Source organism: Eulemur rufifrons, chromosome 1, assembly GCF_041146395.1.
Source record: "Eulemur rufifrons isolate Redbay chromosome 1, OSU_ERuf_1, whole genome shotgun sequence".
NCBI classification, from domain to species: Eukaryota; Metazoa; Chordata; class Mammalia; order Primates; family Lemuridae; genus Eulemur; species Eulemur rufifrons.
Window position 1 is genome coordinate 24,737,993 of NC_090983.1, and position 22,018 is coordinate 24,760,010.

Sequence of the window (22,018 nt, forward strand, 5' to 3'; positions counted from 1 at the left end):
CTTTGTCATTTAGTACTCAGCAGTTGTAGTAAATGCTTAATGAAAAAATAAATATGTGAATGAGAAGAAAATCTCATTCAATCTTTCTCTCTCAGTTTTATATTTTACAAATATTCCTATACGTTAATAGCATATGGACCTTCACAGTAGTAACCATCAGAATTTCATATAACAGGGGAAAAATCCTGTTTCATTATAATTTACTAGTAGTCTCCAGAATTAATATTTAAGTATAAAATTGAAAGTAAACCATTCAATTAGCATGCTAAAGGTCTAAATATATTCTGAAGACAATGCCTAAAACTTTATAATAAATATAAAAAAGACTCCACTCTACATTTCACTAATTTGATTCCATCCTTCTTCCCTCACTATTGCTCCATCTTCCCTAATTACATTTCTCTTCTATTTCAGAGACACTGCTCTTTTACTCAACTTCAGCTTGCCCTTTGTGGCACAAACACAGGAATTCTATTAAAATATCTAAATGAAAGTTTTTTGATGACCTATAATGCAAAAACACAATCATACTGTAAGTAGAATCATGCATTTAAGAGCTTTAAACTATTTAAATGAAACAGTGATACATACAAGAACAGGTATTATTTTCTTGCTTCTATTATACAAATAAGAAGTCTGAGGACCAGAAAGATAAGTACTTAAGGTCACACAATACTTTAATAGAAGAGCTGGGGCAAAACTCAGGTCTTAAACCCTGCTCCAATATTCTTTTGACCAAAATTCATTGTGGTCTAAACATAGGAAGTTTCTTTGGGTAATAATTGTTATGGAATAAGGCATTCACAATCATTCAACAATGTCACTGGAAAGAATGCATCTCTCCATGAATATGGTACACTACATTCATTCAATTAAATATAAATTACAGACTCTGACTTTAGAGCTCAGCCATTAAAGGATGATATTAAAAGTTCCATATGGAAGATGTGGGTAACGTGAAAACATCTGCTTACTATTCTGTGAAAATGTGAGGATTGGACTAGAAGGAGATCAATATTTCTGACTTCCAATATCCTTTAATTCAATGGATCCATATAGAACTGAGAGACAGAAACTAGATTGCTTTATTTCTAGAATGTGATGATATGCTTCTAGTCTAATGGATTTATCTAAATAAATTTTTTAAAAAAGATGTTAGGGCAACATTGACTGGGAAAGTGATACATTGACAAATTCTACAAGGTTCTTTATATAAAAGATGAGTACTGCTCTTTCTTTAAACAGGAATGACTTGCTTGAAGATGCCACCATCTTTAGCCTCGCTGACCTGAAAATGGCTGACTATAGTAACAAATGAAGCAAAAGCACATAATTTGCAAGGCAATCAATCAAATCCACAGACATGGCCTTGCAGAGATCAGGATCTAACTAACCACTCTGCCCAATAAGAAGTAAATGAAAACAACCTCTGTGAAACTGTTTCATCAGTAACTTTCAACTATTACAAGGGCATATATAATAATTTGTGCTTTTTAAAAGGTGAAAGATTTATACGATCTGAAGAGAAACTAGAGTATAACTTGTGCTTTTTAAACTGATCTTCATAAGGCCAATGGAGAAAAAAATGAGAAATCTGTCAAAACATGTAGGAATATTACATGTAAATCAAAGTACCTATAAAAAATCCTGATTTATAGATAGAAAAGGTAAAAAGCGCCATTTAATGAGTTGTTGCTTAAATTTTTTTATGCTATATGTTTAGAGAAATTGTTTATTTTCCTATCTCTTCTTAATTCAAGCAGCCCAGCTGTGTTCTTAACATTATTCTAACATTATTTAATCTAAAATTTAGATTTAATGTAGATTGGGGACCTAACTACATAGGGTAGTTTCAAATTAATACACTTAATAAGACAGTTTTACCTATGCCTTGAGTTAAATGAACCAAGCTCATTATCTGTAGTGAATTCAGGATTGCATATGTTCTTTCCAGTAGAATGAATTTGTGTTTTACTTGGAAAGATTAACTTCATTGCTTTCTGTAAAGCTTCTCATATCTTCAACTAGTGTATCTATTCCATTGGGCATTGATTTGCCTCGCTGACCTGAACCACTGAGCTGAGCCTCTCTGCCAACAGAAAATTGGACTTTAACAGAAGAGATATTGGCTATAAGCACAAAATCAATACATACAGAAGAGCAATAAATGTTCAAATATGGGAGCAAATAATAAAGTGCCCCAACTTGGGGAGTTATTAAGGCCCCAAAACACAAACGTTTCCACTCCCAATTCTTAGTGATTACATAAATTTTAAAATAATAATGAAGATTTCAGAATTAAATCATTTACATACAACCTAACCACTTCAAGTTTTACCACTATAGAGCTTGTGCAGAGGAACCGAATTAAAGTTACATCTTCAAATCTACTCCTATCTTCCCTGATAAGTATTGTATGAACTATTCTCTCAGTACATAGAGACCACATATCACTATTATAAACCCTGGCTCCTGAAGCTATCCTGTCCTTTTCAATGATCCTAGGTTGGCCACTATCCATTCAAATGTCCTAGGTAATCAATTTATAATTGGGAACAACATGTTAGTTGCTTCAGTTTTTTCAGCAGAGTGCATTTACAGATATTCAATCAGATAATAAAACACTTTAACGTAGCATCTTCATATTTCTAAGAAACCCTAACTCAAAACTTTTTTCCAGTCATTCTATAAAGTGGGAACTCAACCCAGTCAAAACCTCCCCTCACTCCCTGTATCTGCAATCATACGCTGTAAAGAGGCTTTTAAGGGGGTAGTGCTGAAGTTTTGAGTGATATATTTTTCTTACAAAGACAGTTCAATTGCAATGCATATCAATTTTCCAATTCATTTTACCCTCAAATTTCAATGCATTTATACCATCTATCACAAAATAGAAGGCAAATATCTTCCATCTGTTTCTTATTTTGGTGAGGAAATATCTCCTGCTTCTGCAAAAAAGTTACTTCATAACTCCACAGTTAATGGACTTTTTCCAAGTCATCTGATGCTGAGACAGAATAATTTCACAACAAGTTAACACTTGCCTGATGAAAAAAGAGATTTTCTTCAAATGATACTGTGATTTTGACGCTATTTTTGTTCTTTCTGTAATTTTTGTGTCATATGTCTTTACTAGTCCTTAACTATCAAAATCTCTAGAGACGTCTGAGTTCAGCTCAACAGAATAAGACACTTTTATACCAATTTTATGAATTACCAAATGTAGTAGAAGTCACTTAAAATCAGGCATAAAAATACTCACAACTAGATATGATAAAGAAATAGAAAAAGAAATAGATATTTTCATATCTATGGATTGATTTAATCTTAGAGATTCCTGTAAAGCTGAGGCTAAAACCACTCTTTTTGCTTCTCTACCTTAAAGAGTTTTTTGAACAAAATCACATATTGTTAAATTTCTATGTCAAATTATAACAATAACTTTACCCTTTTTATTATATTTTCTTTTCAGTTTTAATAAAATACTACCTTGGAGATAATTTATATTTCTTTTTGATTCTAATAAGAAATAGATTCTTTTAAGTATCAGTATTTTCCACAAAATAAGCAAGTAAAGCTGACATTTAGTTCAGGAGAATATTAGGACATGGGGATATTTATAAAAAGAGAATTTATTTTTAAATATATATCATAGTTACTCTATTTTAAGGGCTATCTCATCACAAGCTAAAATGAAGAAGTTTCCAATTGGTACTAAATTGATTTTACTCAAATTACTCTTTTAAATTATTTATGTATAAATATAAAAATAATGCAACATTTGGATATTTCCAAAAGGCCCCAAATATTTCCTTCTCTTGGATGTGCAAAACTCTGATGAATACAAGAATAGTTCGAGTCTTTTGGAATTTGGTTTGAAGCTTAAATTTGGTAGAATTTTGATTTTCTGTTTTTGCTTAACAAAGTTTCTTTCATGAAGTGGGCTTTATCTGAAAAAAAGTTTCTCATAGCTCATATTTTTCATAACATTTTTCTATAAAAAGCATCTTTTTAAGACTATAGTATTATAGGAGGTCATAGTTGTTCTAAAAAGAGCATATTGATCTCTCCCCTCTTGCCCCATTGGTAAGTTTTTTCAACTCCTTGGGATTTCTTGAACAGAATCCTGAGGCAGCAAAGAAGTTTGTTGCCAAAAGAAGGAGCAACATTGGATTTTTGTTTCAACGGTGAGTAGGAGTGCTTCATAGCTTCACATTTTGGCAAGATCTTTCTTCTAAACCTGCCTGAAAATAGATTTTCTTTGGCACAAAGGAGGGATACCAGAAATCAGCAGCAGAAAATATAAGAAAAGAAAAAGAGTGGCAGAAAAAATATTGAGTTTAAAAAGAAAAGGCTTTTGTGGAATATTGAAAGGGCATTACAAGTTTGTTCATGTATAAAGTTATTGCTTTCATCGCTTCTTTTAAGAATGGATGTATTCTTTTATCTCTTCAATCACAAAAGTTGAACTATTGTGTATGTAGATCAATTTTTTAAGGGAAATACTAAGTAATATTTGCATAATTTCCTTCCAGGCTAATTGCTTTGTCCAAACATATAGTGTATATGCAAGGTTCAGGTCAAGAAAGAACTCAGGGACCCCTGCTTGGGAAAGATACGAATGTTTGTTCTGGAGTTGAAGTTAAAATTTGATAAGTCAATTCAGGTGATGAGAAAAGCCCAGATTTCACCACTATATAAATCATCCATGTAACCAAAACCACTTGTACCCCTACATCTATTGAAATAGAAAAAGGTAATAAGTGAGCTTTACTAATAACTCTATTCAGTACAATTAATCTTAAGTAGATGTTTAAAGGCTACAGTTTTATTCGTCAGAATCCGACAGAGCTGTCTATTACCGACATGAATACCCGCCCTTTACAATGTTTGGTCAATAGTAGCCAAAGGAGAAACTTGATGAATCATCCTCATATTTTGGAGTGAACATGAAGAAATGGTAGAAAACATCATAGGAAATCCTTGGGAAGGAGATAAAACTGGAATCACTAAAAGACAGACAAATGATCTAATGGTCAGAATCTAAAATAGAAAACTCAAATTTATATCTGAAATGTAATTTTAGTCTCTAAGTTAAAATCCACAAAGCAATAGAGATACATTCAGAAAACATCTGTTAATCAACTAAAAGTTTCTCCTATATGGTTAAATCAAATTTTTTCCAATAGTAACCAGAAGGAATGGACATACCATATTATTTTCATTATATTTTATAGGCTAGCTTCACATAAGGTCCAAATTCTTAACATTAAATTGAAACCAGTAATTGTTTAACACCTCTATCTCCCTTTTAAGAACTGTTAGTTTACAATATGAGGAAGGCAACATAATAATTAATGAGACTTCATTTCTGGCAGCAAATATGTGTTCAAGTGATTCTTACCTGTCCCCCCTTAGGCTGGTATTTGATGTTGTCAGTCGATCCGATTTTGGATTTGACATTCTTCAGGTCTGGCAGCGGTTGGTTAATAAGCCGAAGCTGCTTGGGAGTAGCGGGAGATTTTGGAGGAGTACGTATGATGGCGACTTTCTTCTCACTGGGCACCAGGATGGCAGATTTGGGGGTTCCTGGTGTGTGAGGGGTCCTGGGATAGCTAGGGGTTCCAGGAGTGCCTGGCGTGCGTGAAGAATAACTTGGTGGGGTGCCAGGAGTGATGGCAGTTGATCCAGGAGTAGTGGGCGTTGAGGTGCCACTTTTTCCTGCTCTGCGAATTGGCTCTGACCCTGTATTAACAAACATGGTCAAAACCAAACCCCAGCATCAGAAAGTTCCCTGAAAACATGCCTCTTCCCTAGATTGTTAGAACTCGTATTATGCTTACTTTCTAAAGCATTTAGAAATATGTACAAATTATCACAGTAATGCTCAAAAAGGTGAGAGCCTCCTTTCTTTAGGTTTATAACCTGGAGACATTCTTTTGAACATGCATTGCCATCAACACAAAGATAAAACCTGATTTTTCCTGATTTATTCTCTTTAATTCTTATTATGAATGTATCCAAAACTATTGTCTACTTGTGCCGTCATTAAGGCATAGGGATCTGCCTCTAGTTGGAAAAAGCAGCTGCATTTAATATTGTAGGTGGACCCATATCTAATGAAGATTCCTTGAATGATATGTGGATCATTCATTCTTCTATGTAGTAAATTCATTCTGAGGTCCAGGTGAACATAGAACATAGAACCATCATTTAGATCACATGGTTTGGGTCTGTGTAGAAAGTTATTTATTGAATCATGTTTCAATATTACTCTCTTAGCTTATATTAAGGAGCAGTGTGAGTTGCAGATGTGTTTATCAAAAGCCATCAGACATTAGTCTACAATATCATGTATTCCTTTTGTAAGGAAATTTATCTCAGTGCTTTAAGCCAAAAAAAAAAAAAAAAAAAACAATAACAAAAAACAAACAAAAAACCCATCTATTTCTTTCTTTAGAATATTGGGATGTCCTAACAATATATTCTTAGAGAACTTTGTACCTGATTGTGTTTTTTCCTCTGTTTTCATCACTGGTTTGGCAGTTTAAAGTTCAATTCATATTCCTGCACTATTAATTATTCAGGATCTTCTGAGATGTATTTTTTTGCCTCAAGTTAAGCTCAGCCTCATTTGATTATTTCACCCCCTATTTTCCTATACTATGTTTCTCTTGTATTATCTTTTTGAATGTGTTTTGAATGCCATTTCAAATGCTTTTCTGAAAGAATTATATAAATAAGAATACAACACATAGATTTCAAAGCACTTTTGTAAATATCAAACAATTGATAAACAAACATGCACAATACAGCAGTTAAGGGCAGCTCTTATTATTCTTAATTAAGAAATGAGAATATTGAGGCTTATTTACTCAGATGCTGCTTAATTCTAAGCCAGATACAACATTTAACTTCTGTGAATTGACATTTTTTTTAAAGCACTCACATTTCATTTACAACTTATATTTTATGGGAAAGGCATAATTTTTATTTTTTACTGTTGAATTTGTATACTTTGTAAAATCAATGAATCTTCTGAAATTATGTAGAGGATAAACCTAACTTGATTTTAAAATCATTAAAGTGAAAGGAATCTTAGAGGTCACCTAATGCAATTGCTCATCAGTGCACGAAATTCTTTCTGAGAAGGGGACATTTAGTCTTTGCTTAACTATTTACAAGTGAGCTCAAGAGAGCGTCTTAGATAATTGTGACTACAGACATCGTAATCTACTCATTAGCTTAGGTTCAATCTCCTGGAGAAACAAAACAATTTTACCTCTTTCAGTGAACAGTTTTCATGTATCAAATAAAGGTGCCCTGTGTCCTTTTGCTCTAAATTTGAAGCAAGAGAGGAAATATAGTCTTAGAAAAATAACTTTATCTCAATCTTAGTAGATAATAGGTTGATATGTTCCCATTTCCTCTATACATTGTTTTGACTCAAATAGCTATTTTGGAACCGTCTCTAGCCTGGATTTTCTGATGCTTAGTACAAATATAATCTGTTCTTCATGCATACTTTATTTAAAAAAATTAAAATACAAATATACAATAAGCTTTATTGCACTTAAAGGATTTTTAAAAACGATTAAAAAGAAAATCAAACCAAAATAGACCTACTGGTGGTTCTTCGTGCTGAAGAGGAGATGGAACTATTGAGAGAGAAGGAATTCTCATCTCTGTCTCCTGATACACCTCGGCGAGGAGGAAGAATGGAGGAAGGTCTCGGGAGAGAAGAGCGCTTTTCTGGGCTCTTGGTTACTCCATCCTGATTGAGGAAAACAAAAGAACTTTGAGTTCTTGTGAATCTTTATTTTAATTATATGAAATGATTACATTTCTCTAGCTATTTTTCCTTCTGTGCTGATAGATGAATTTCTTTTAATACACAGTACTGAATTTCATACACTTATAAGCATTTCTACTTTATGACTTAGAACGAGTTCATGTTTGCCTAAAGGTTTTATATAAATATGTTATTTTGGAGTTAGTCCTGATAATTAATTGTGAAGTTCAAGTTCTAAATGATAACATGGGTATAATGAATTTACTCAAGCAAAATCTCCAGCAAATTACTAATTTGACTAAAAATCTTTACTAGCATGATAATTGATCAGAAAAGACTGACAATAGCTCATTGCATGCATAATATTTCTAACAATGATCACTTCCATATGTTGTGCACTTATATGATGAGAACTCTATGCACTTTACATCCATTTATGATTTCATTCTCACCACAAAATATTATGCACATTTTTAAAGCTGAAGGAACAGGTTTAATGAACTTAGTTTTTTTCAAGGTCACTGAGTTGGTAAGTGGCAGAGGTAGTTTTAAACTATGATGTTGAGTCTAAATTGCTTTTATATTATAAACAATATAATTTGCTATTATACTGTACAATATTATATATCTCATATGTAATAGAATATATTTTGTTTTGTTAGTTTTTATTTGATATTTTATAAGATAGTCAAATAATAAATTAATAATGGATAGTATATCTAGAAAAAGACACTTTCTTTTTTTAAAACTAGGTAGACTGTTTATCAGAATTTTCCATTTGTATTTGTTTATCATAGGGTCTATTTTTTATATGTCAAACAAGTTAGAATTTAAAGTCCTTGCTTTCATACATTTCCTGAATTGTGTCCTATAACCTTCTCCCAAATTATATAAATTATATTCCTTTCTGCACCTACTATCGACCTGCTGCCTTACCTTGTTCCCTGATTCTGAGTGTGGCAAACGGTCTGTGGAGCCTGCTGAAGTGGGCTGTACTAAAAAACTGTCAGAAAATGTAGCCCTTTTAGTCGTGCTAGGGCAGGCTGAGCTGTATCTTGGGGACTTTGTGCTACCCTGCAAAGCAGGAATCTTTGACAAAGTAGAATTCTAGCCATGAAAGAAAACAAACAAAAGCACAAAATAAACCAAACTATGAAGTAAAAAGAAAATTAAGAAGTATAAACATATAAGAAATCAAGTGTCGTTCCTTACTAAGAACACATGATAATGGTTATAACCAATGATAGAGATGTATATATAGGGGAGAACAACAGATTTTCATTTAACAATATTTTGAGCTGGAACTAAACAATACTCACATAAAAATGTCTGCTATACACAAAAACAAAAATACTGCTAAGCCATTTGACTTTATATTAATCAGGTCTAGAACAGATATCCATGTTACTTGCTCTCCTTTACTTCCAAATGTTTTGAATGTTTATGTCTGGTACATAGTAAAGATACAATGAATAAGTTTTGAATAAATGATGAGTGAATGAATGGATGGGTGGAAGGATAAAAAAAGAATAATATTGTTTAGATGTGGAGGAATTGGCTTTGTGAAATTCTGAGACCAAAGCAAGTCTTTCTCTCTTTTTAAATAAGATAAGCCTTAAGATAGAAAGAATATTACAAATAGCAATTATCAAAACTCTTGTGCTGGTTTAAAAGATTATGCTAAGTGTCTAAATTTTGTTTTTTATAGATGATTTTATATATAGTTCTCTCATTTAATAAGATTATTGATAAAAGATTCTTTATGGATTCTATGTATATGGTCTCTAATTAATCTATAATATAAGCCATACAAAGATACCACATTTCGAAAATATCTTTCTATATCCAGTATGCTGGAATTGTTCCTCTAATAAACATAGCCTAGGTGTACATATAATCAACATCTTGATCATGTTTCAAGAACTTTAGAACAAGGAATATTTGAAGCCTAATAATGGAAAACTTTTTTTAAAGATTAAAAAAATTTATTTTCAGATAATCTACAATTGATTTCATCAGAAAAGTTGCAGAGTTTATACAGAATGAGTTCATTTTATGAGTAAAACACATATTGGGGACCAAGTTATACCATAGAATTAATAACATTTTTGTGCACAGACTATAGTCTGCATGATGTGTTATAAATCCTAAAAAGGAAAGTCAGCACGGAAGAGACTTCCCATAAAAATCACAAGATTTAATTTATAGGTGTTGATAACCCCTGGGGAGAATGTTTGCAAGTATAATTGGGTTGGATGTATGGCTTTTGGAGAAAGCTATGCTGGCATGCCACGTCTCATGGGAGACTGTTAAAAATATAGACAAGTATGACAGAGCCAAAAAGATTATTATCCTCAAATAATTAATTTGACTCAGCTGTTACAAAAAGAGCAGATAAAACTGAGATTTTTATCTCAAGTTTTAACCTTCATAGCCACAACAGAAACATAAGCATTTATAATTTGTTTGACGGACCCAGTACCTTGAGTGGAAATGTAATTGGGTTGGTATTAAGGCATTCTTTTTTAATCGATCCTACTCACAAAAGAGTGAATTTCAAAAATGTGACATAGAAACAAAAATGAAGTGATTGGATTGACTCTACATTAAGAGAGACAACTGTTAATGCTAAACAAACAAACGACAACAGAAACCCAAATGAAATGCAGGAGTATGTGTAGGTCAGGTTCATAATAAAGAGAAATTGACTATTCAGAGAACTGTTCTGATGTATGTACTGGATATCAGAGATAAGTCAAATGAGAGTTAATCCTGGGGTTTAAGGAAACTTACAGGATGAGGATGAGGTATCAGGAAGGAAAAAAGAAGATAATACATGAAGAATAGTTGGAAAAAATGATGTACTAAATTCTCTTCTTCAGAAAGATGGCATGGACATTTAAAAAGAAAAAAAGTTAGTTTTGTGTCAGGTGACGCACATGGTTTCTGTCCCAAGTGTAAGCATTAAATGCCGATTCTGTTGAGATTCTGTTGAGTTACTTGAACACCACAGGACTTAAAAATTTCCTAAAGGTTTTCCAAATAATGACCACTTAAAAATTCTTTTCCAAAAGAGGAAAAGTTCAGACTCATTTTCTATATCTGTGCTTAAAAACTTCCACCATTCAAATAATTAAAATAATAACTAACGACTATTGCTATTCTTTGGATGAATGCTATGTTCTAGGCATTATACTGTGTACTGTTCTATAAAATTACTAGATTTAATTTTCACAACTCACTTATTATATAAGAATTTCCCCTCTCCTTTATCTTTAGAAATTTAAAACACAGGAAGAAAAAGGTCATATAGCTAATAGATGTTCAAGATTTGGAAATGTTCTGTTTCATAACCCTGCTTTTAACCACCACAACTCACTAGTTCTCCATCAGAAACAGAGGTAAAGAGATATAGATCTTGAAATCACATTGTGCTTAAAATAAAGCCTAATATTAATATTTACCAAAGCAATAAACCCTATTGCTTGCCATATGTTCAAGAATATGTCTGAAAACACATAAAAATCAATTATTTGGTTTATCAATGTAAAAGCCCTCAGGTTCAAGATGATATCAAAGGTTTGGCTGTCATTGGAAATGAATCACTATTTTTCACAATAAATAAAGGCAGAAGCCTAAAATTTTATCCATTTTGAGAAAGCTAAACTAAAAATTGTGATTTATATATTGTGTATGATTGCTGAGACCCAGAACATTGTGATAAGCTGGTAATCAACATCATTCAAATTATCTGTTGGAATTTTGAGATTTTTTTTTTATTAGTAGTCATTTCTTTTTTTTCTTTCAATCATAAAGGGGTAAAAATACCTCCTGTTGGCTTTGGTCTTTAAAATATGGTTAATAATATAAAAATAAAACTCACAAAAGAAGAAATAGAAAAAGTTTGTAAACATATGAAGAAGTTAAACACCATTAATACAACCAAATTAAAATAATAATATATTTCAATGCCCTAATTTGGCAAATATAGAACAATATACAAAAATATAGTAATTATAATGAATATGGACACTATGATATACAGCTGCAGAATGTATAAATGGTCAGAACCTTTCTAGAGGGCAATTTGGCAATATGTAGCAAAAACTTTGAATATAAACATTCTTTTTGAAATAATAATTTCACTAGTAGGAAGTTATCCCATGGAAACTTAGCCAAAAAGATCTCTACAATAATATTATTAAAATAATACCAGTGAAAAATAATATGAATATCAAATAATAGGAAACTGATTAAGTATATCATTATAAATAAATAGAATACAATATTGTGTGGTCATTAAACTGATTACAGGAATGTTTAATGACATGGAAATATGTTTACTATTTAATTAAAAAATCAATACACAGTGTTTTCAATTTTGTTATTAAACCTATAAATGTGTAGGAAAAAATTAATATTTTATATCAAAATGAGAACTGTAGTTACCTTTATATAAGGAGACTATAAATGATTTTTTACTTCTTTTTGCTTGTCTACATTGCTTCATTTGGTCATATTTTTATTTTGCAACAAAAGCAATGAAAATGTACTATAAAATATAGTTAATGTTGATTAAATGGTTTAATTTGATTCTATGAAAAGTAAACAAATTAGGCTTTCCCATTTTTGTGAGGTCATTGTGCTGCTGCTTTATATGTTTTTATCTTACTAATCAAGAGGCAGCCCAGCTGGGTCCTCACTGACTATTGTCCCATGTCCTTCCAGAAGATGAAAACCCATGCCTGGACACCCCTGAGAATCATTCTGGGTGAGTGAATGATTTAAAATGACTTTTAAGAGTAAATACATAAATAATATCAAAAGTTATTAAGATGTTGCAACTAATACCAAAGGAACTTCAAATGAAGAACAAGGAAAAACTTATTTTACTCACGGAGACTTTGTCCTTTGCCTGTTTAAATACACCGGGAGCCAGAGGTGATTCCCCACCTGCTGCTGTTGAAAAGAAAAGACACAAACAAACAACCCCAAACTTAGTGGCTAAAACTGCATTTTTCAATACCCTTTGAATATTCTTTTGTGTCAATAGACTAATGCAAAGAAAATTTTGCTTATTTTGAGATTCAAATTCAAAAACTAAAGAAATCTGAATAACAGTAACATAGCATGTGGCTCCAACTATAATGTGTGCTAATTAGTATAATCCGGTATCTACTAAAGAACAGGTAAGCACACCAAATAATTTTCTATCGGTTACCAGCATACCTTTGAATCACTAGTATATGAGCAAAGATAATTTAGAACATAAGTTATAAGAACAGCAATGTGAATGCTGCAGAATTTAAGGAAAAGAGAGCTGACTGGTGTTTAGGGTTGGCATGCTATAGAAGAGTGCTTGCTCAGAGAGATTTCTAAACCCTCTTCTTGTTCTGGAAGCCACTGAAATACCTGTAGATATTTCTGCATTTTACATTCCAAACTGTCATGATTAGCCAACCCCCTTTCCCTCTATTCTCCTTCCTTTCACAATATAAATGACACACTTGTTTGATGTGAAAATGCACCACATGAGAAGAGAAGAAAAATAACTTGTCAAGGACAGAAAATACGAGAGAAATTTTTAAGTTCAGTAAATATATAACATGTTCTACACGTGCACTTCCTGTGTGAGATTATTACCACATCTGTTACTGTTGTTTCTCTTGCTGCTATTTTATACTTCTGGTTTCAATTCTGAACTCCATTATCTCTACCATATTTTTTGTTCATGCTTACCTGACTTGACTTAAATCTCTCTCATGATTTAAAACAATTCTGTTTTGGAATACCATCCGTATTTGAAAATTGTGCTTAGAAAAGAAGATATTCAAACTTGTGGGTTTACTTTCTCCATAAGTTTCTTTCATAAAATAGAAACCCTCAGAAAAAATACATATCCTTATAAGTCCTTTGAAAGAGTTCAAAAAGGTTTCTTATGCCATGTGCAGTTCTAACACAAAAATAATAATCGTCTACAATATGCTTTATGCTATGTAGGGCTAGCTAGTGAGATTATTCACAGATTCTAGAACCGATTTTTTTAAAGAAGCAGTGCAAACCATGCCTTCCTACTGCCTCTACATCGTACCTCAAATTTTTGTGACATAAATAGCTTGCTTCAAACCAATGTCATCTATATTTGATATATGCTTTCTCTTAGAGTACCTTAATATTTGACTAGAATAAAGGAAGATCTTAATTAGTCCAAAGATCTTACATTTCCTTTAAAAAATAAATAAAAAAGGCAATTTACTTCAGTGTCGTAAATTAAAAACCAATGACATGTAAACATTTTACTAAGCCATTTCACGTTTTCTCTAAAATGCCACAATCCTGATGACATTTTTCATCCTTACGGGTAGGTTATAGGATTTTTACGCCACCCCAAGAGATTCTGCTTGCCCAAGCATTTGTCTAACTAGAAGAAAAAGTCCAAGTTTAACGAGGCTAAAAATCTGAGGAAATGAACTAAGATACAAGATTTAGAGATGTTGTGTTGATTCCTAACTCCTAACTTAGAGGCATTCCTCATCATGAACTTCTATCAAGGTTTGTGTATATATAAGCCTTCCATTTTCAAATCTTGCCTCAGGTACTTGTTTTTGAAGGAAAGCACATGACATGATTCCTAGATGAAGAACACAAGTACAAAATACTTGGAATTTTTAGTGACTATCATAAAACCATTAATTACATTGATTTTCTTTTTGTCACAAAGACTAAGGCTGCTCTTAACCTTTAAAATCATCCAGATTTATACAGAGAAATTTATGACATATAACGGAAAGAAAAATATTCCTTTCTGATTTAGCAGTCTTATATTTGGTAGACCACAAGTGCGCCACTTAAAAAGCACTAAAATAAAATATGTTGTAAATTAAGATTACCTTAGTACACATAAATACTTTGTACTGAAATCTGAAATTCAGAAATAAAGTTTGCATTAGACATTTGCATGGTTTTCTATGATGATTTCTAATACACTTTATTCCTTTGATCTACCACATTTTTAAACTTCGTAAAAATATGTAGTTGAAGAAGACAGAAAAGTAGTTAGCAAAACAGAAATAAACCTAAATTTATTTCTAACTTAAGTTCCTTTTAAGGAGGAAGGAATTTCATCTTAGAATTTTGAATACTGAATTTTATCAGAAAATTTAGTGTTTGGATCCAGCATATTTAAGAAAATCTTGATGGCAGACCATCAGCTAAAAGATGTAGTTCAGTAGATTGAAAACCTTTCTAATTTTGGATATGAGGAAAAAATCTGATGGGATTACCAGACAAGCTTCTTTTCCTTTTTTTTTTTTTTTTTTTTGGTTCACCAAAGGCAAAGTAATTTTGCAAACCACAATGTCACCCCAGGTTTGCTTCTCATTTGCAATGTCTAAATCACTAGCATTATTGGTGATTTTTATTAAATTCATCAACATCAGTAACAGATTTGGCAGTAACAAAGTAGAAAATAGAACAAATATGTATGGGTTTAAGCATGAGAGAGATAAATAAGCAAAATAATGAGAATGCATACCACGGTTAAAGTCATCGCCATCGTCTAACCAAACACACACAATGAAAATAGGAATCCCCAGAACGTGACACTAGAGCACAATGCCAAGATACAATCACGCACTGTTATGTCTGAGCATGACAAAGAAACAGATGGTCATGACCTCTTCTGCAAGGAGGGGAAAAAAAGAAAGAATAATGATACAAGACACTTAATAGTAAAATTGTTCATGACTGCTAAGATTCTTGGAAGAAAAACAAAACGAGAAGCTGCTACAGTAATGAGATTAAAAAAAAATACATGTCTATGTTTGCCAGTCACATCGCAGAATTGAACAGTCACCTGTGGTTTTCCGCTTAACACAGGAGAGATGAGTTGGTCTAGTATATTTGATAGCAGGTTTTAAAATGAATTTCCTGGAGGGAGAGTGGGCCTGAACTTCTGTTTTTTTAGCAAGTTCAGCTTTCTTATAAACTGCTATGAATAAGAAAACACAAAAAGCATACCATCAGGAAAAAATAAACACTTGGAGCAAAACCAAATGAAATTTCATAAATAATTAGTTACCACTGTTAGGCAGTTCTTCTACAAAAGAGTAATAACGAATTACTTCAAAAACATTTTTAAAGAAGTGATTGTTAAATGAACCTTTTTTCCTTCTCACTTCATCTCTGGAGACTGTGCTAGGTTCCTTTTTAGCTATTTTTCTTTCAGGAGTGGAAATTCTGCCTCTCCCGGTTTTAAAAGGCTTTTCTTTTCTATGTTTCTCAAGAGATGATCTCCGAGCTTCCTTTTCAGCTTTCTCCTCTTTAGGAATAGTTTCTAACTGTTCTGTCATGATGCTCCTATCATCATCTGCGGATCAAAGCAAATCATGACAACAACAATAACAACAAAAACATTAGTAACAAATGTACAAAGTCCTTTGTATATTTAACAAAATGCAAAAGAAAGAGATAAAGGGGCATTTTTAAAAGTTTAAAGTGAAAAAAAAAATTTTCCCATTAGATTATTGGGTTTGATTTGGGAGTAGAAAATTAAAAAAAAAAAAAAAAAAGTAATGCACACCTTGAGTGTCCACCCAGAGGCTGTCAGCATCCATGATGGAGTCATCAATGGTGGTCTCATCTTTGTAATCGTCATAGGTTTCTGTCTTATATTCTGAGAGGGCAACCTCTTCTCTCTCAGGGGAAGCTGGAGCCTCTGGGGAACCATCCTTGGGTCCTGCCTGGGCTTCAGCTGCCTCTTCTATTTCGAGCTCTTCTTCGTCATGAGGGGACGGTCTCCTTTCCATGTCAGGCTGCTCTAGGGCTGCAAAACGCACACTGTGGGAGCCTGACTCCCCTTCATCAGTTGTGGTTTGCACTACAGTGATGAAATCATCCTCGATGGTCACGACAGACTCAATCACTCCTTTGTGCTCACCTGGGCAGGTCTCCACGAATTCCTCTCTGACACCTGGGACACCCAGGTCAGTAATCTGAAGGGTGTCTGAGCGGAAGAGTAGCTTATCATATTCTCCTTGGGCTTCTATCTCTTCTTCCTCGCTCTGAGCCTCTGCTGGTTCAGATACAACTGCTCCAAGCAATGGCTCCGTAACATCAGAGGGGGTGATAGATATATCTGGAGTTTCCTTGCCTTCATCTTTTGGCAGTTGAATAAATTCCATCTGGACATCAGCTCTCTCATCTGTGACTAAATCAGCCTCTGAAACAGCAGGTGGGCAAGGTATTTCCACTGACAATTTGATAGCAATTTCATCTTGAATTAGAGATGATTCTGGAGAAGTTTCCTTCTTGCCCTCATCAGGTTTCAAGGATTCCATGGTGAGGCTTTCATGCTCACCACTAGACTCATAGGACTCCTCTTTGTCTACGGCCTCCTGATGCACCAAGTCGGGCTTGGCCACCTTCTCTTTGACTTCTGTCTCATTGACTTTGGCACCTTCTTTCATGTGGCCAGACTCAACACTCATAAATGCATCTACCTCCTGAGGCACTTTGGATGAGGGGGTCAGATCCTGTGTAGTGTCAAGTTTAAACTCTGTTTCCTTTCCAGCATCTATGTTTAGCCCTGAAGCCATCTGCCCAAAGTCACTAATTTTAACATCTATTTGACCCTGGGCAGCTTTCTGGGCAGCAAAATCTAGTCCTTGTTCAGCTTTTTTGGATAGCTCTACCTCAGCTACCTCTGGCACTGAACTAAGGACTTTCTCTGCTTTCTCAGATGATGCATCTTTTGATACTGTCAGTTCTTTGGCTGAAGCTTGTTCATAGGTTATTCCTAAGTCAAATGTTTCCACTTTATCCACAGCCTCTTCTGTTTTCTTGGCATGTTCTTTTGAGTCAGCAAGTTCTTCACTCTTTTCTGGTACAGTATCTAGCTTATCATTAACTTTCCTCTCTTGGTCAAAGTCCCTACCCAGTCCGGATTTGTCATCAGAGATATGTGGGGATGCTTCTTTCTCGACACTGAACTCATCTTTGACTCTTCCAGCAGCTGCCAGCTTTACTTCAATCAATGAAAGGTCTGTGGCCAAATCTCTTCGAGCTTTATCATCAGTGCCTTCATAAAAGGAACCACTCTCGCCTGATAAATTTTCACTGTCTTGAACAGGTGATGGGAGTGGGACTGTGTATTTATTGAACACACAGTAGCCCAGGTCTTCAAGCTGACTGTCCGTCTTTACAATGATGTGGTTTTCATCAGTTACAGGAGGCAAACCAGTACTACTCTCCTCAACCACAGTCTCTGACGGAACTGATTTTCTCCTGGAAACCTCAGCATCTGCACTCACGGATGCTAATCTTGACCTTGTGCCTGCCAGATCTAGCATTTCAGGCAGGTCAGGGGCCATGACAGTACCATTTTTGTAATAATCTTTGGCTAGGAAAGGTGACTCACATGATGTCTCCACTTGAGTAACTTCTTCTCCAGTAGCTTTTTCTTTTTCTGTCTGTTTTTCCTCTTTGCTTTCTATTGGGAAGCAAGGGCCTTTCTCCACTGCAGGTGTGGTGGCTGGAAGGTAATCATCCCCTTCATCCATACTTCCACTAGTATTGGTTAGAATATCAGAAGCCAGAGGAGAAAGATCATGACCCCGACCAAAGTTAAATCCAAGGGCAATGGAATCCAGGCAAGACATGGGCAAATTGATTGACATGCTTCTTTGTTCTATTGCAGATCTACCACCAAGTCCTAAACTCCTGCTAAGTGTCAAATCATCCTTATTCTTACTGTGGAGATCCCTTTTCTCGCCATACACTTTTGGATCGATGGTGAACATTCTTTCTTGAGGAGAACTGGGTTCTTCAGGTAAATCAGATGGATAACTCTGTGCAAGAGTGCTGTACCCTGCTTCTTGTGCCGGAGCACTGGGCTGGGAATCTTGTTCTGCTTGAAATCCCTTGTCGCCATTTTTACGCATGGGAGATACGGTATCAATAGACTCAGGGGCACTTTCTCTAGTGTCACTCAGTTCATAGTAATCACTGCCCGGCTGAATGCTTTTGGTCACTTCTTCTTTCAAGGCAGATGTTTCAAAGTACTTGGACATTCCTGACTTGTCTTCATAAAATGGCATGTCAAGCTCGGCTGATACTGCAGCCCCAACTCCTTCAACCCTATTATCTTTGTCAGTAACTTTCTCTTCAAAAAGTTCCTGGGTTACACTCTTTTCACTTAATGCAGCTGGTTCGGTCATGATATCCCCCAACATCTTAGAGGTCATGGTTGAATCTGTAACTGCTTGCTCCAAACTTACAGGGAATGAGTCCTGTTTTAACATATCTGTGGTAGACTCTTGGGCTTCCTGTTCTTCTTTTGAGAAAGTGTATTCTGTGGAGGTCTGAATTATGCCTGTTTCTTCATCTGCCAATTTCAGGGGTCTACTCTCTTTTGGCACAGCTTCTTTGTCAGAAATGGTTGTTTCTTCTTCAAGCTTCAGCTGAGGTTCCTTTTCAGTAAGTGTAGGTTCCAGTCCACTGGGGGTGAAAGTGTCTTTTTTCTGCACACTCTCTTGACTTACAGCTCCTATTTCTCCCCCGAAAATTTTCTCCATAACACTTTCTTCCACAACTGGAATGTGAGCATCTTTGGGTAAGGTGATTGCCTCTGAGGCTGGTGCTTCTGCCATTCTGTCAGTTTTATCTTTATGGGGCTCTTCAGCTTTAGAACTATCTTTGGCAGTAGCTGGGCCACCAGTTTCTTGCACAGATTTTTTGTCATCTGGCTGTAAGAAGGCAGGGGCAAAGGGTGATGTTTCTGCAATTACTTCACTCTTCATGACATCTAAAGGAAGAGTGAATGTTCCACCTTGAAAAGGACTTGGCATGGGAGAATCAAATTGTTTGCCTTCCCATTTTGGGATATCCTCAAATACGTCTTTTTCCCTCATGGGTGTCAGGGGGCCAGGAGATATTGGAGCAACTAAACCCCACTCATCTTTTTTTGCTTCCATTGGCATTTCAATGAACCAGTCCTTTTGTTCTTTGGGAGCTGGAGGCTCTGCAGGAAGGTCAATGCCAGGCACTATTAGGCTTGGTTCTGTCTTCTGTGTCATATCTTCCAGGCTGGCAATGAGAGTGTGCTCAAACAAAGCGGGAGAGGCTTTTTCTTCTTCTATGCCTTGCATGTCCTTTTTATCAGGATAAGTTTGAGTTGTCTCTGGCTGAGAAACTAAGGCAGCATGTTTAAGGTCTTCACCAGGCTTACTTTGTTTCTCTGACTCCTTTTCCTTCTTGTCTAAAGGCTCAGCCGTCGAGGGAGTCAATTCCTGCTGATCTTGGAACTCCATCTTCGAGGCTGTAAATAAATCTGAAGTAATCGGGTTGATTTTTAAATAAGTAATAGGCAAATGCTTTCAGGCAATAAGCTTAAAATTATATTTTGAAATGATAAATGAATGGTAGGGTAAAAAGAAAAACTATGGAACATGCAAGCATGCTACCCATTTAAAAATCAATATGAAAATGGCAGTACTGAGATATATATGTACTGTTACTAAAATGAACTCTGGGGTTGTAAATTAATGTGCACAGGAATTAGAAGACTACACTTCTGGATACTCTTTTGTCCTTTTTCGTTTGTTTGGTCTCTCCTAAACATTATGTGATGGGTATTATAGTAGGAAAAAAATTCCCACATATGAATTTAGCAAATTTATAATATAAAGGTTATAAATTAAAGAATACTGAGTAAGTAGCTAACATTAGGGTACAAAAGAATAGATGTCAAGGACTAAATATAAATAAGGATTGATTTCTACTGAATTTTTTAATTGGTTTTATCATTTAAAAATGAATTGGCAGGCCGTGGGCAGAAGGCAAAGCAATTCATAATATTATAATGTTAACAGTTTCAATTAACTTGACTAAGAAAATGCCAGGACCAATTTTGGAGGCATACAAAGGTTACTGGTGTAAATTTTTAGAATTCATCTGAGATTAAATTTCAGGAATATAAGTATATATTTGCTATCGATTTTATATGATGTAAGAATTGGCAAGCCAATTTCTATCATGTATTTAAAATTCTTAATTCCTAATGATTACTTATTCTGTATGAAAGATGTAAAAAAATCTGAATTACAACATTGATATGGGGAAGTCATGTGAGTAATAAGATTTTCAAAACAGCCAACTATTAAAGTAATTCTTTCCTCCTGGTCATGACCTCATTCCCTGGAACATGACCAACTGGTGAAGCATTGATCAGTATTGGCTTTAAAGATGCTTCACAAAAATTAAATGACACATTTTTATTTTTATTTATTCACCAATCTCAAAGGCTTTAGAGTCCCACTTATATTTTAAGGTCAAAGGTATTTCACTTTGGTCATTAGAGCTAAATGTAGTTATCTGGAAAAGATGTGGGGAGTATAATACAATTCAACGATCTCTCAAAAATCAAGTGTTGGATCATCATTACCTTACATACTTGTGTGTCCTATTGTAACAATAGAAATAAAATACTTTATGAATTTCTAATAAAGGTTAGATGAATGAAAACTCAAGAGGTATGGGGATGATCAAAGGGGTTGGCTGCCATGGAGAGAAAATGATATGAGAAGCAACAGCAGGAGCTCTTGAGAAAACCAAACCAGTATTCATTGAAGCATAAAAAGTATAGCACATTGCAGTTGCAAACAAAACGATTCTACCATTTAAGCCTCTGTGCCAAAATCCAACTGTATAATTTGAAATAAAAGCATATGAATTGCTGTCCCAAAAATAAAAACAAAAATATACATGTATTAGCAATGTGACTGGCAAACATTTGAGATGAGGGGCGGGTAAAAAAAAACAAACAAAACAAAACTCACATAGCGTCATCAGCCTGGCTGCAAAGCGTATTGTATCATGGCAAAGGAAAACTGGGAATCAGCTGCAGCAGTGGAAAACCAAGCTGCCACACAACACCTGCGCAAGCCACACACTCTGCTTATTAAGCCCAAAACAGGGGTCTTGTTATCATGAGAAGACCCAGCGATGATTTAAATGGCGTTGAAAAGGCATCAGGTTGGTAAGCCACAGGAGAGATCGTTGGCAACATAACACATGCAAATCCTGAGAAAGACACACCTTCCCCCACAGAGGAAGGGGTTTTTACTTCTGGAGACACCTCCTTGACCTCTTTGACACTTTTCTCATGTGGGGCCCCTGCCGGGGCACTCTCTTCGGAAACTACTGGGGCCTCCGCACTAGACTCCACTT

General features: G+C 34.6%; 1 protein-coding gene across 4 annotated transcripts in view; it reads right to left on the bottom strand.

Annotated features, from left to right (window-relative positions):
• Window positions 1–22,018, bottom strand: part of MAP2 (microtubule associated protein 2) — a 270,401-nt gene that overhangs the window by 12,929 nt on the left and 235,454 nt on the right. For 2 of the 4 annotated variants that reach the window (XM_069467728.1, XM_069467718.1), the window contains exons 8-10: window positions 12,690–12,751; window positions 7,627–7,774; window positions 5,405–5,745 (exon numbers count right to left, since the gene is read on the bottom strand). In XM_069467728.1, coding sequence (XP_069323829.1) covers window positions 5,405–5,745; window positions 7,627–7,774; window positions 12,690–12,751 — 551 coding nt within the window. Of the gene's footprint in view, window positions 1–5,404; window positions 5,746–7,626; window positions 7,775–8,728; window positions 8,900–12,689; window positions 12,752–15,647; window positions 15,783–15,953; window positions 16,161–16,373; window positions 20,121–22,018 lie in introns of all 4 variants that reach the window. The other 2 variants (XM_069467708.1, XM_069467738.1) reach the window with 2 other exon arrangements.